Source organism: Pleurodeles waltl, chromosome 1_1, assembly GCF_031143425.1.
Source record: "Pleurodeles waltl isolate 20211129_DDA chromosome 1_1, aPleWal1.hap1.20221129, whole genome shotgun sequence".
NCBI lineage: Eukaryota > Metazoa > Chordata > Amphibia > Caudata > Salamandridae > Pleurodeles > Pleurodeles waltl.
Window position 1 is genome coordinate 302,507,137 of NC_090436.1, and position 15,506 is coordinate 302,522,642.

The 15,506-nt window shown below is 49.4% G+C and overlaps 1 protein-coding gene across 2 annotated transcripts in view; it reads left to right on the top strand.

Moving 5' to 3' along the window:
- The window catches only part of MTREX (Mtr4 exosome RNA helicase), a 629,876-nt gene that overhangs the window by 482,340 nt on the left and 132,030 nt on the right, over window positions 1–15,506 (top strand). For both annotated transcript variants that reach the window (XM_069222101.1, XM_069222093.1), the window contains one exon: window positions 8,151–8,261. In XM_069222101.1, the coding sequence (XP_069078202.1) occupies window positions 8,151–8,261 (111 nt within the window). The remainder of the gene's footprint in view (window positions 1–8,150; window positions 8,262–15,506) is intronic.

Here is a 15,506-nt window from a genome sequence, read left to right on the forward strand (position 1 = left end):
TTCAGTTGTTACCATCGTCCATGCCGCAATATATTGTGGTGCCTAAATAGGCACCACCCAGACATGCTGACTTATTGAAAGCTACTCCTCAGTCACTTTTTAACTGGTCTTTTATGTCTTCTTGTTAAATTATTTTGAGATCATTCCTGGTGTGTCACGGGATGTCATATATTAAGACTGATATTAAGCCCTGCAGATCCTATCATTGGGTGATGTCCGTGACAGATCTGCACCTCATGTGCTTGTGGTGTCTGGCACGCGACCATGACCCAAAGTCATGCTCTGAGTGCCGGACATGCATCTGAAGGCTTTGAGGTAGCGGTCCCTAAAGCTGATGGCGCCCTGGCATGTGACTCTGCTCAGGTCGTGGTCTCAGTTGAGAGGAATGTCGCAGGATCAGTTGTGGAGTCCGTAGTCTTTGTCATCCCACTCAAAGTTCTCAGGCCGATTGGTTAAGTCTGGCCACAAAAGTTGAAGCACTCTGACTTTTCAGCCAACGCGACGAAGGAACATCGTCAGTTTAGGCCCCGTTCTTTGGAACCTGATTCCGTGCCTTCCTGAATTTCTGGGAGCCAGAGCGACCCCTGCCCAACTAAAAGTATTTTATGAGGCCATGCGTCTCATTGTTGGGCAGTGTGACCCTGCCGAAGCACCTTCAGTCCCGTGTGCTTAGAGGTGGCCCCACTGGTTCCACGCTGGCGGCTTCAGCTTCGGTGCCAGTGGGCTCTCAAGGATTCAGTCCTGAATCCAGACATGCACTGGTCGTACCACCTCAACTTGCTCCGGTGCCAGTTCCGATGCTGACCCTCCCAGCACCCACCAACGGCAGGATAGGTGGTGTCAGGCAGCAGGTGCTTTGCCTCCTCAATCAGATCCTGAGCCCTATTCTGCTGAATTAGGCCTCAGGGAAGAATCGGTGGGGTTGATGGACCCTTTAGAATACGAGCCATACAAAGAAGAAATGGACTTCCTTGAGGAATTTGGTGAAGCCAGTGGAGTGGCACATCTCCAGATACTGGTGTGCTTTCTCCCCTACTTTGGCTGTGGAGAAAGCAGCCTCTTATGAAGTGGTGATGAGGAGGGCTCATGAGGGCTTGGTTCTTCAGCTACTCTCAGTGGCCATCAAGACTAACCTCTTGACAGAGGTGCTGAAAACGGGAGCTTCTACCTCCGAACCCCTGCTTCAGGTCAATGATGCCCTCTGGACGTCCTTTTGAGTATGTGGTGCAAACCCTGCACAGGGCCTCCCGTGAACAGGATGATTGCCTGCCGCCATTGCCCCTCACCTAGGTACCAAAGTTCCCTGGACGCAACACCCCATCCCTGAGAGCTTGGTGTCTAAGCCTGTACTTCCCATGGCATGTTTCTTCCCACCCCCCAGGTATGGAATCCAAGAGACTGGATTAATTTGTGAAGAAAATGTTTTCTTCCACCAGCCTTGTATTGCAATCTGTGAACAACGCATGCCTTTTGGGCTGTTATTCCCACACGCTGTGGGACAGGGTTGCGTAAGTGCTGCCCCAGATATCGGAGGAGGTCTGGGTTGTACTCTCTCAGGCTGCTGTAGACGGAAGAGACTCAACAAAGTTCACAATCCATTGCAGCCTGGACATGACTGACTCTCTAGGCAGAGCAGTTTCAACGACAGTAACTCTAAAGCACCATGCCTGGCTTTTCGGGGGATGTCCAAACTTAGCTATCGGACATGCCCTTCGATAGCACCTGTCTCTTCGGCGACGCAGCAGATTTGGTGCTGGGCCGCTTCAAGGATTCAAGTTCATTGTCCTGCCCAATCTGCCTTTTGCCCCTTTCTTGGCTATGGGAAGGGCTTCCAACTGCACCAATTCCCTTCCTGCCGCTGTGCAACGCATGCTGCTCAATCTCTGTGTGGCTGAGGGCGCAGGTCCCACTGACTTCATGGGTCAGGTGGCTAGTGGTCTGGTCAGTACCCCCGCCCTATCCTCTGCAGCAGCCCCTAAACCCTCCTAATCTGTCTCCACAACCTAGGTCACCCAGTTGGTGGCAGTATTTGCCATCGCCTGCCCCACTGACAATCCATTTGCCATTGCCTGCCCCGCTGGCAATCCATTACTTCAGACAGGTGGGTTTTGCAAATCATCCGAAGGGGCTACTCCTTCCCTTTCGAGACTCCTCCTCCATCCTTGCCACCATTTTATGACTGTATGATAAAGGATCATTTGTCCCTTCTCTGGGAGGAAGTTCAGTCTCTTGGCCAAGGAAGCCATAGAGAGGATTCCGGTCCCAGAAGTATGCTGTGGTTCCTATTCCAGCTACTCTCTGGTCCCCCAAAAAGTCAAGGGTCTTCGCCATGTTCTAGTCCTCAAAGCCCTCAATCTCTTCCTCAAGAAGGAGTAGTTCAAAATTCTCACATTGGCTCAGGTCTCGTCTGTCTTGGACCTAGGAACCTGGATGGTAGAGTTGGACTTGCAGGACGCATTTTTTCACATCCCCGTCATGTCTTCCCACAGGCGTTACTTATGGTTCACGGTAAGCTACAAGCACTTTCAGTTCACCGTGCTACCGCTGGTGTTCATCAAGGTGATGGTGGTAGTTGCAGCTCATATGCGGAGAGCAGAGGTATCAGTGTTCACCTATCTTGGTAACTGGCTGTTGAAGGTGAGCTTGCCCCTAGGCTGTCATCTCCCACCTCCAGACTGTTGCGAACTGCATTGGCTAGGGTTCACACGTGCCAATGTCACACTTGACTCCCTCTGACACTTCCTTTCATCTGAGCTGTTCTGGACACTGTGCAGTTTTTGGGTTATCCCGAGCAGCAGGTCCAGGAAATTCAGTCTATGATACCGATGCTTCCGCCTCTATCCTAGATTTAGGTGAAAATGACTGAGGCTGCTAGGTCTCATTGGCTCCTGCTGGTGACGCAGGCCCCTTTTGCTTAAGTTCTCTTGTTCATTCGTTCCTTTGCCCAGTGGGGCTCTGCTTTGGGCACTCTTAAGGGCTATTTATCTGCTGTTTCTGGTTTTTTGTAGTTACCTGATCAACCCTCCATGTTCAAGTCTCCTGTTGTACATAGGTTCCTCAGAGGTCTTACTAACCTCTTTCCTCCATCCCCTTTTGTTATGCTCCAGTGGGATCTTAATATGGTTCCGACCATTTTGATGTGCGCACCTTTCGAGCCTCTTCACACCTTTCCCTTCAGGCTTCTAACAGTGAGAACAGCTTTCCTTGTTGCAAATACATCTGCCCACAGAGTGAGTGAGCTGCAGGCCTTATCATCTAAGTCTCCCTACCTCACCAATTTTTCTGACAACGTGGTGCTTCGCCCTAGGGCTTCTTTTCTTCAAAAGTGGTCATGCCTTTTCATATAGGCCAGTCAGTCATCTAAATGAAAAAGGGGTTTTCAAGCACTCCACTGGTGTATCACAGTATAGTACTGAAGTAAGTCTTCCATCAAAGAATACTTTATTGTTATCATCACCTAAAGTTGGGTAATGGAGTGATATAGTATGTCATTCGTCTCTGTACATCATGGGTATATTCGAGGAGAGTGCTCCAGAAAAGGCACAAGCTCAGGCTGCACTTCAGGTGATGATTACTTGGACACTAATTGCCTGGAAAGGCAGGATAATAGATATTCTAGTGTAGGGCCTGATGATGTCTGCAGTTATATTATCTTTGTGGACCAAACACTTGTTGGCTATATTCTAATGCTCTATTTTGTGGTAGTGTGGTCGAGCAGTAGGCTATTGAGAGGGTAGTGTTAAGCATTTGTTGTACACACACTCAAAGACTTACTCCAGGCCAATAGATTTTATATAGAAAAATATATTTTCTTAATTTATTTTAAGATTTGACGTAAATACATAAAATGCAAGGTACTCCACACAGGTAAGTAACTGACTTTGAATTAGAGCAATAACATACACAGTTTTAGTTAAAATGGCAATAAGCTATTTTAAATGTGGACTGTAAAGAAATGCCTCCTTGGCATGGCTACCTCTTAACTTTTTGCCATTGCTGATGCCAAGTTTTGATTGAAAGTGTGCTGGGACCCTGCTAACCAGGCCCCAGCACCAGTGTTTTTTCCCTAAACTGTACCTTCGCTTCCGCAATTGGCACAGCCCTGGCACTCCGATAAGTCCCTTGTACCTGGCACCAAGGGCCCTGATGCCAGGGAAGGTCTCTAAGGGCTGTCTTATGCCACCCTGGGGACCCCTCACTCAGCACGTGCACACTGCCTCAGCTTGTGTGTGGTGGTGGGGAGAACATGACTAAATCGACATGGCACTCCCCTCAGAGTGCCATGTCAACCTCACACTGCCTGTGACATAGGTAAGTCACCCCTCTAGCAGGCCTAACAACCCTAAGGCATGGTGCACTATAACACAGGTGAGGGCATATGTGCATGAGCCCTATGCCCCTACAGTGCCTAAGCAAAAGCTTAGACATTGTAAGTGCAGGGTAGCCATAAGAGTATATGGTCTGGGAGTTTTTCAAACACGAACTCCACAGTTCCAAAATGGCTACACTGAAATCTTGGAAGTTTGGTATCAAACTTCTCAGCACAATAAATGCAAACTGATGCCAGTGTGTAATTTATTGTATCATGCACCCTTAGAGATGCCCCCTGAATACCAATCAGACTTCTAATGTGGGGCTGACCAGTTTCTGCCAGCCTGCCACAACCAGACGTGTTGCTGGCCACATGGGGAGAGTGCCTTTGTCACTCTGTGGCCAGGAACAAAGCCTGCCCTGGGTGGAGGTGCTTCACACCTCCCCCTGCAGGAACTGTAACACCTGGCAGTGAGCCTCAAAGGCTCACCCCTTTTGTTAAAGCAACACCGGGCATCCCAGCTAGTGGAGATGCCCGCCCCTCCGGCCACTGCCCCCACTTTTGGCGGCAAGGCTGGAGGAGATAATTAGAAAAACAAGGAGGAGTCACCCACCAGTCAGGACAGCCCCTAAGGTGCCCTGAGCTGAGGTGATGCCAGTTTTTAGAAAACAATAGGATTAGGGATGTGCCCAACAGGGAGGAGGCACAAAGAGGGTGCAGCCACCTCCCAAGACAGTAGCCATTGGCCACTGCCGTCCCAGGCCTAAACACACCCCTAAATTTAGTATTTAGGGGCACCCAAGAACCCAGGAAATCAGATTCCTGCAACCTGAACCAAAGAAGGACAGCTGACCTACAAGCCTGCAGAGACGACGGACGATGACAACTGCTTTGGTCCAGCCCTACCGGCCTGTCCCCAGAGTCGAAAACCTGCAACCAGCTACGCATTCAACAGGGACCAGTGATCTCTGAAGCCTCAGAGGACTGCCCTGACCGCGGCTGCCTGTAACAAGGGACCCGACGCCTGGAACCACCACTGCACCCGCAGTCCCCAGGACCTGAAGGAACCGAACCTCAGTGCAGGAGTGACCCCAGGCAACCCTCTACCTAGCCCAGGTGGTGGCTGTCCCGAGAAGCCCCCCTCCCCCCCCTGTGTCTGCCTGCACCGCTAGAGTGACCCCCAGGTCCCTCCATTGTTTCCTATCTAAAACCCGACGCCTGCTTTGCACACTGCACCCGGCTGCCCCTGTGCCGCGGAGGGTGTGTTTTGTGTGCCTACTTGTGTCCCACCCAGTGCTCTACAAAACCCCCCTAGTTTGCCCCCCGAGGACGCAGGTACTTAACTGCTGGCAGACTGGAACCGGAGCACCCCTGTTCTCCATAGGCGCCTGTGTGTTTTGGGCACCTCTTTGACCTCTGTACCTGACCGACCCTGAGCTGCTGGTGTGGTAACTTTGGGGTTGCCTTGAATCCCCACCAGTGGGCTGCCTATGCCCCAGAACTGAGACTTGTAAGTGTTTTACTTACCTCCTAATCTAACCTTTACTTGCCTCCCCAGGAAAAGTTACTTTTTGCACTGTGTCCACTTTGAAAATAGCTTATTGCCATTTTTACAAAGACTGTATATGATACTGCTTTTATTCAAAGTTCCTAAAGTATCTTAAGTGAAGTACCTTACATTTAAAGTGTTTACTGTTAATCTGGAACCTGTGGTTCTTAAAATAAACTAAGACAATATATTTTTCAATATATAGAAACCTATTGGCGGGGAGTAAGTCTTTGAGTGTGTGTTCCTCATTTATTGCCTGTGTGTGTACAACAAGTGCTTAACACTACCCCCTGATAAGCCTACTGCTCGACCACACTACCACAAAATAGAGCATTAGAATTATCTACTTTTGCAACTATCTTACCTCTGAAGGGAACCCTTGGACTCTGTGCACACTATTTCTCACTTTGAAATAGTATATACAGAGCCAACTTCCTACATACAGTATGCAGTCCGGTGGTGTGAGGATGCTCCCAATTGGGAAAAGGATTTGTTCGTTGGTTCTGTCTGTGTGGAGCGCCTCCCGCATATACTAATGGGTGGCTCTGGGGTTCCGCAAGGTGCTCCCTATCTGGTGGAGCAGGTGTCGAGAGCTTGGGGTAGGGCGGTTGTGCAGGTTCAGCGCAAGGCCCCATACGCGCACCTACTTCCCCTATGGTGGGTCAGACCTTTTGCCAAGGCTGCTGAGGTAATCGATTTTGTGCAGTGGCGAGCAGGGGATTGCAAGAATGCAGGTGACTTATTTCAGAATGGCACGTTCATTGTGAGGGATGAGGCAGAATCCCTGTTTGGAATAGGTCCAAGGCAGTTCCTACAATATGCGAATATCTCGCAGATGGTCAGAGGTATTTTGACGTCCTTTCCGGAGGAGTCATCTCCTGGCGACAATACTTGATGTTGGCGGTGACCGCGGTCTCCTGTCTCGAACGTATAAAGCTCTCCAGGGTGACAGACTAAAAGGCACTCAGGGGATTAGAGACTGATGGGAAACTAGCCTCGGAACGGCGCTCATGGATGGTGATTGGCGTAGGGCCTGTACTTTGGTGCAAGATGCGACTAGCAATGCTAGGTTTAAGTTGACACACTTCTATTACTTGCATAAAGCATACGTGACGCCTCAACGCTTAAATAGAATATTTCCCTCAAAGCCTGATAGTTGTGGCCGTTGTGGAGTACCGTCTGCCTCATTTGATCACATGGCGTGGGTCTGTGGCTCTGTCCAACCTTATTGGCATCGAGTGGTGAAGACGCTGAAGGAAGTGACAGCTGTGAGAGTGCAGGAGACGATAAAGCACTGCCTGCTAGGCCTGATCACAGTCCCTAAAAAGTTTGTAAAATGGCGTATAGATTTGCACAGTTGGGGCTTATATTGGCAAAAAGGTGCATTGGGATCTGATGGGCCAGCCCCCACCCCATCTGCATGTTACCCGGTTGAGTGATTTAGCTGAATGGGCTACCGCGGAGGAATGCAGCTTGCGAAAGGTTTGATTGGATGAGCATGCTGACTGGGATTTGGAGATCTGGCGTACCATGATTGAGTTGGCTGGCGTGCAGGAGGGTGAGGGTCCTTTGTCGGATGCATCTGCTTGTTGAGCCCTAGTCGTGGTCACGCCCTTGGAGTACTGAGTTCGGGGGTTATTGAGGCATGGATGTGTTTTGGTGATCATTGGGTGGGGCGGGGCGTACTTCCAGTCTTGCTTTGGGAAGGGAGTCGCCATGAGTGAGCTCCCCTCACTCCCTCCCCTCGGTTCCTGTTTTGTTCTAGGATGCTGCTGTGATACTTCCCCTGGTGCCCCCTCAACCGTATCCACTTGTTGCACTGGATGAATGACGGTCATTAGTAGCTCTGTCTTCTGGTCTGTCGATGCTTAATATAATTACAGTGTACTGTTGTTGGTTAATGTGTTGAAATGTACTGCACTGACTCTGTAGGGGTGGGCACTGCTCTATCTGTCTGCTTGCGGAATTTGTAGTGGTTGGGTCGACCTAACCTAATAGCATTGATGTCTTATCTCTTCATGCATGCTAATATAGAGTAAAATGCATGGACTCGGACCTGGAGTCTTTAAACTGTTACTGGCATAGGCTGTGCGATTGGACTGATATTCCCCCCTAAAGTAATATGCTATAATGTAGTACATAGTTGTATTTGTTTTTTTGTTTTTTGGGGAGGGGGGTGTTATGCATAAAAAAAACAATTTATAAAACCCCCCCAAAAAAAACCTGTTATAAACATATTGCTAGATGTTAGGGTACTTTTAACCAATACATTTGTGGTTCTTTGTTTAGGTTGTTCCTGTTTTGTTGCACCTTCTGTCTTCTATCAGCAGTGTTAGGCTATACATCCCCAAAGATCTTCGACCTGTCGACAATCGGCAAAGTGTGTTGAAATCAATTCAGGTACATGTCTTGATTTGTTTTACCTAGAGTGCTTTAAACTGGATGGATCACTGTGGGATTTGATTTCACATCTGTTGTATGTTTGTAGAATGGCATGTCTTAAATATTATCACACACTGTTTAGAATATAAATTGTATACATTTGATGTCAAGTATGCCTTTATATTCACTAATCGCACCACTAAAGTGTCACATTTTGAAACCTTTAATTAAGCTGTTTAATAAGACATTCAATTTGATAAAGACTTCCTGACGCGTATTTGTTACGTGTGTGAGATCTGTATAGGTGCCACCCCAGCCCTACTGCATCCTGCTAGTATACTGATTCTGTGTTGAGTTCAGATAATTAAAATCATTGAGCATCATCCCTATTCAAAGGAAATTAGTCCTCCCTGATTTTCATAGTGTCCACCATGTGAGGGGGATAAATAACCTGAGGTTAATAAATATACAATATATAGTCTTCTTTTAAACACAAGCTGTCTCTCCCCTAATGATTTGAGAGCTTTTTAGGTTAAGTTTGGGCCATTTAGTGTCTTACCGCTTGTCTGGGGGGGGTATCAAGGTTCGATTATAAGATGACCTGTTTGTTAGATAACATATGTAGTCCCCTTTGCCTGAAAAGAAAATATATATACCCATAAGGATCACTAACAGAACTCATATCCTTCGTTTTCTCACCTTCCGTACCTTATTGTATTTGCATTAGCCTTTAACCTATATAATTCCTAGGTCCATGGATAGCCATCTAAGATGTATATGTCCACATATTATCTTTAATATCATTTGCACTTTACATGGTGTAAGGAAATGCCTCCTTGGCATGGTTACCCCCTGACTTTTTGCCTTTGCTGATGCCAAGTTATGATATGAAAGTGTGCTGAGGCCTGCTAACCAGGCCCCAGCACCATTGTTCTTTCCCTAAAACTGTACATTTGTTTTCACAATTGGCACACCCTGGCATCCAGGTAAGTCCCTTATAACTGGTACCCCTGGTACCAAGGGCACTGATGCCAGGGAAGGTCTCTAAGGGCTGCAGCATGTCTTATGCCACCCTGGGGACCCCTTACTCAGCACAGACACACTGCTTGCCAGCTTGTGTGTGCTGGTGGGGAGAAAATGACTAAGTCGACATGGCACTCCCCTCAGGCTGCCATGCCAACCTCACACTGCCTATGGCATAGATAAGTCACCCCTCTAGCAGGCCTTACAGCCCTAAGGCAGGGTGCACTATACCATAGGTGAGGGCATAGGTGCATGAGCACTATGCCCCTACGTGTCTAAGCAAAACCTTAGACATTGTAAGTGCAGGGTAGCCATAAGAGTATATGGTCTGGGAGTCTGTCATACACGAACTCCACAGCACCATAATGGCTACACTGAAAACTGGGAAGTTTGGTGAGGACCCCCCTCGGCTTCCAAGTCGGCAACTAAGGTCCCGACTCCAGAGGGCACCTCAGGATACGCTTCTGGACCCGTCCCAACGCCGGTCGTGCCAACGCAACCTTCCCTGGCGTCTGGTTAGATGTCGACGCCTCCGGCGCTGGTTCAGGCCACAATCGACGTCGACCCTATACGTATTCCCATCAAGCTGGCACAACGTCGCTCTACGCCGATTGTTTTCCGTGGGTTCTGCTTTGCCCAGGGTTGATCCTGAATCCTATTGCTATGAGTATGGAGACAGGGATACTATAGAGGGGTTGCTGGACCCTTTAGAAGACCGGCTTGACCCTGACATGGACTGGGTATAGGATTTGGGTGATGCCAACAGGTTGGACTCCAGGCCCCCCCCGTCAACAGTGTCATGTTTTCTCCCTGTACCGTGGCTACGGAGGCGCGAGCGTCATATTTTATGGTGGTGAGAAGGGCTGCTGAGGTTTTTGAACTTCTAGCTTAGCTTCCTTCTGTGGAAGTCAGGCCTAACCTCCAGACTGAAGTGCTTCAGCCTGGGACCTCCAACTCGTAACCCTTTCAACAAAGTGCTTACAGACGTCCTACTGGGGACCTGGTCCAAAGGGGCTCCTGTGAATAGGACGGTTGCCTGCTGCCATCCACCTGCACCAAATTACCCAAATTTCCTTACACAACACCCTATGCTTGAGAGCCTTTTCATCCAGGCTTCATCATCCTCTCATGCATTCCCTACTGCTCCCCGGACAGGGGATCAAAAAGACTGGACAATTTGGGGAAGAAGATTTTTTCTTCTGCCAGTCCATGAACACCGCATGCCTTTTGGGGCCGCTAGTCCCATACTCTCTGGGATACAGTCACGCAAGTGCTGCCTCAAGTTCCGGAAGAAGCCTGGAACGTTCTCTCCCAAGCCATGACAGATGGGAGAGGTGCAGTCAAGTTCATGATACAGATATGTTGTGGACTGGATACGACCGACTTACTGGGCATATCGGTTGCATCGACGGTGGCATTGAGACACCACTCATGGTTGAGGATGTCGGTTTTTTCTGGTGATTTCCAGCAGTTTTTGATGGACATGCCCATTGATGGCACTCGTCTCTTCAGAGAGAAGCCGGATTAATCGCTGGATCGCCTTAAGGATTCCTGGATAATGGCTTAGTCCCCTGGCCTCGCAGCCGCTCCTCACCTCCCTCAGTCCACCTCTTGCTCCTTTTGTGGCTATGGAAGGGGCTCCCAACCGCCTTCATTTCCACCAGGCCACTGACTGGCGCATGCTGTACAGCCCCTACGTGGACGCGGGATCCAGCAAGTTCATGGATCAGGGAGTCAGTGGGCCGCCCAATCCACCCCCTCCTCTGCCTCTAAACCTTCCTTGTCTGTTGGGACATCCGGGACCAATTGGTGGCAGGATTCATCATCAACTGCCCCACTGGGAATCCATTACCACAGACAGGTGTTTTCTACAGATCGTCCCTTTCAAGACTTCTCCTCCAGCCATGCCATCATCATTCGATCATCTATCAGAGGATCGTTTGGCTCTTCTCTTCAAGGAGGTCAAGGCTCTCCTGGCCAACGGAGCCATAAAGAGGTTCCTTGTGCCAGAAGTAGGTTGTGGTTGCTATTCCCGCTACTTTCTGGTGCCCAAAAAGGACAAAGGCCTTCGCCCTGTCCTAGACCTCCAGAAGAAGTTCAAGATGTTAACCCTAGCTCAGGTCCTTTCTGCCCTGGAGACTGGATGGTAGCGTTGGACTTGAAGGACGCCTGTTTCCATATTCCCGACCTTCCGACCCACAGACGTTACCTACAATTCGTGGTGGGTCATGAGCACTTTCAGTTCACCGTGCTCCCCTTTGGCCTTACCAGTGCCCCTCAGGTGTTTACGAATGTGATGGTAGTGGTTGCAGATCATCTGTGCAGGTTTCAGGGTCCAGTATTCTCCTACCTCGGCGACTGGCTGTTGAAGTAAGACGCCCCTGAAAGTCGTCTCTCACCCTCCAGACTACGGCAAGCCTCCTGCATTTGCTGGGTTTCACTAAAAACGAGCCAAAGTCACACCTGACTCCCACTCAGACTGCTCCCTTTTATCGGAGCTGTTCTGGACCCAGTGCAGTTTTGGGCTTATGCTTCCGAAAAGCGAGTCCAGGATATTCGGGCTATGATCGACCGATGTTTCAGCCTCTGTCCTGGAGAATGACTCTAAGGCTGCTGGGCTTCCTAGCCTCTTGCATCCTGCTGGTCCAATGTGCCAGATGGCATATGTGGGCTCTGCAATGGGACCTGAAGTTCCAGTAAGCACAGCATCAGGGAAATCTCTCCTACATGGTTCAGATCTCGGAGGGACCGGCAGAAGACCTGCAGTGGTGGTTGTCGAATCCAGATTGGGTCAATGGTAGATCCCTCTCCCTTACCCAACCAGATCTCACAGTAGTGACAGATGCATCACTCCAGGGATGAGGAGGCCTCTGGTCTCAGGTGGAGTCCAGGCTCCACATCAACCTTTTTGAGCTCTGGGCGATCCGACTTGCATTAAAAGCATTCCTTCTCTCTCTCAAAGGGAAAGTGGTACAGGTGTTCACCGACAACACCACCGCCATGTGGTATTTGCAACAAGTAGGGTGGGGGGGTCTTGGACCGTTTGTCAAGAGGTTCTTTGCTTCTGGAGATGGCTGGAGTGCCAGGGTATTTCCCTGGTGGTTCAACATCTGGCGGGCTCTCTGAATGTCAGAGCAGACGAACTCTGCCCTCGATGCATAGTCGATCAGAAATGGAGTCTCCATCCGGAGGTGGCGCAAGGTCTCTTTCAGCAGTGGGGAGAGCCTTGGTTAGATCTGTTCGCCTCCGCAGAGAACGCTGAATGCCAGCTGTTTTGCACGTTGGGAGTTTCCAAAGTGGCACTCACTCTGCAATATTTTTGTCTTGAGTGAAATTCAAGTGTCCTGTATGCCTTTCCGCCAATACCGTTTCCGCCCAGAGTTCTCAAGAAGATCAAGAACAACGGGGCCCAAGAAATTCTTGTGGCTCTGGACTGGGCACGGAGAGTACGGTATCCTGAGCTTCTGAGCATTGCCGTCGATCCTCCAGTCAGACTGCCTCTTAGAGAGGATCTTCTGTCGCAGCAGCAGGGATGGTTCTCCACCCGAACCTGCCCAGTCTCCGTCTTCTTACGTGGAGATTGAGCGGCAGCAGTTGACAGCTTTCAACCTTCTGCCTGAAGTCTGTGATGTTGTCTTCGCAGCCATGCGTCCCTCCACCAAAACGTTATGCGCAAAATGAGGTTTAGTGTGTGCAGAGTGCAGTGGATCGCCAAAGGCTTAACATAAGCTAAAGTAGATAATATTAATGCTCTCTCTTATGGTGGTGTGATAGAGCAGTTGGGCTTATCAGAGGGTAGTGCAAAGCATTTGTTGTAGTCAGTCAAGAAATGAGGCAATCTAATGACTAACTCAGGCCAATGTTTGTATACAGCAAAAATATACTTAAGTTTATTTCTAGAACAAAAAGAATCTTTGTTGCAGGTATGTCCAGTTGTAGGTTTGTATCAAGCTTATATATCAAATGCACTTGGTTTAGGTTTTGCAGATAAAACAGTTTACAGGTAACACTTTTCAGTTTCAAAAGTACAGTGCAATTTCTGATGGGAGCCAATACAGTCTGAGGGAGGAAAGATTTGAACACAGTTTACAGGTAAGTACTCCACTTACGATCCCAGTCTTCGGGTGTTAGGAATACCACAGGTCAAGGTTCAAGTTCACCCCAACAGGGCCGGCCGGGTGCAGAGGTCAAAGTTGGTTTTGGCTTTTTCATGGAATCGTATGGAGACTGGCAGGCACTCGGAAAGAAACGGGTTGCATGTAAGTACTTGTGACTTAAGGGCACAGACCTGGGGGTTTTAGATGACCACCGGGTTGGGAGGAGGCGGGCAGAGGTCAGCACCAAACCCACATCCTCAACGGCACAGGGGCGGCTGGGTGCAGGGTGCAACCACAGGGTTGAGCATTCAATGCTTTTCAATCGAGTGACCCTGGGGGTCTCGAAGACGCTGCAGGCTGAGTCCACGGAGTCCGTTGCGGAAAACCAAATGCTGGACGAGTAGGAGCAGTGCGCTGGACTTTGCTGGACCGTCAGTCGGATTCGCCAAGACCAGGGGGTGCAAAATGGGAAAGGCTTGCAAATCCGGGGCTGTTTTGGAGACCTCCTTGGATGTTTCTTTTGGACGGGTCCTCTGTCCTCAGGAGTTCCTGGTCTTTTGGTGGCCAGGCAGTCCTCTAGTGGTTTGTGGGGGTCACTTTTCCTTCAGGATGTCACCTTTTTGTATCTGGAGTCTTGAAGCAGCAGAGAGGCCAATAGGGCTGGGGCCAAGTCAGTTGTCATCTGGAGTCTTCACTGCTGGGGGTTGGTTCTTCAGTCCTTGTTCTTGAAGTTGCCAGGAATCTGAAGAACAAGGTTCAGGTGTGCCCCTTAATAATAGATTTAGGGGAATTACAGGGGTCATTGGGCAGTAGCCAATGGATACTGTCCCCGAGTATGGCTACACCCTTCCTGTGCCCACTCCATTTAGGAAGGGGGTTCATTATTAACTCTATTGGCTAACACCCTCTAAATCAGACCGGGAGGCGGGCCCTCCTAGGGGGGCCCTCAAGTGATGCAGGTGGTCGCCAGGCTCTTGCCAAAAGAACTATTATGCAGATAATAGTGCTTTGTTTTAAGCAGAAAAACATTTATTACATTTCTAAAAAGGTAACAGAACTTCAGTGTTTAAACAAGTTTAGTCCTATTTAAACATTGCCAACTTAATAGAATAATTGAGAACAATTCTAAAGGTGTCCCAATTATTATTATTTTTTCCCCACTGGGGTCTCGGCATTAAAATGTTTTAATGCCACCGCTCTAAAGCAAGATGGAGGATTCTACCAGGAGTGGTTCACCTCAGCTCTGAGCACCTTAGGGGTGGGCCCAGCTCCACTGGTGACTCCTCCTTGTTTTTCCTAATCTTCCCACTGGACCTGCTACCATAGGTGGGACTTGGTCCGGGGTGGGGGGGGCGTTCATTTCCACTAGCTAGAGTGCTGTGGGGCACTGTAACAGGAGGCCTGAGCCTTTGAGGCTCACCACGAAGTGTTTGTTTCTGCAGGGGGAGTCGTGAGGCACCTCTACCAAGAGCAGGCTTTGTCCCTGACCCCAAAGAGCACAAAGATTCTCACCTTATGGGATCAGAAACTTGTCTGTTAGTGGCAGGTTGGCACAGGCCAGTCAGACCTGCACTAGATGGGTTGGGAGAAATGCATGGGGCATCTCTAAGGTGGCCTCTGTATGCATTTTTCAATAAATCCAACACTGGCATCAGTGTGGGTTTATTGAGCTGCGAAGCTTGATGCCAAACTTCCCAGCTTTCAGTGAAGCCATAATGGAGCTGTGGAGTTGATAATGACAAACTCACAGCCCATGTACTCAATATTGCCACCCTGCACTTACAATGTTTAAGACTGGACTTAGACACTGTTGGGACATATTGCTCATGCAGCTATGCCCTCACTTATGGTATAGGGCACCATGCCTTAGGGCTCTAAGGCCTGCCATAGGGGTCACTTACCTATGCCACAGGCAGCGGATGGTAGACATGGCATCCAGAGAGGGATGCCATGTCGACTTTACTTTTTTCTCCCCACCAGCTCACTCAAGCTGCAATGGCACTGTGCATGTGTTTGGTGAAGGGTCCCTTAGGGTGGCATAATACATGCTGCTGCCCTTAGGGACCCTCCCTGGCCACAGAGCCCTTGGTACCACTGGTACCTTTAACAAGGGATATAGCTGTGTGGCCAGGGTGTGCCAGTT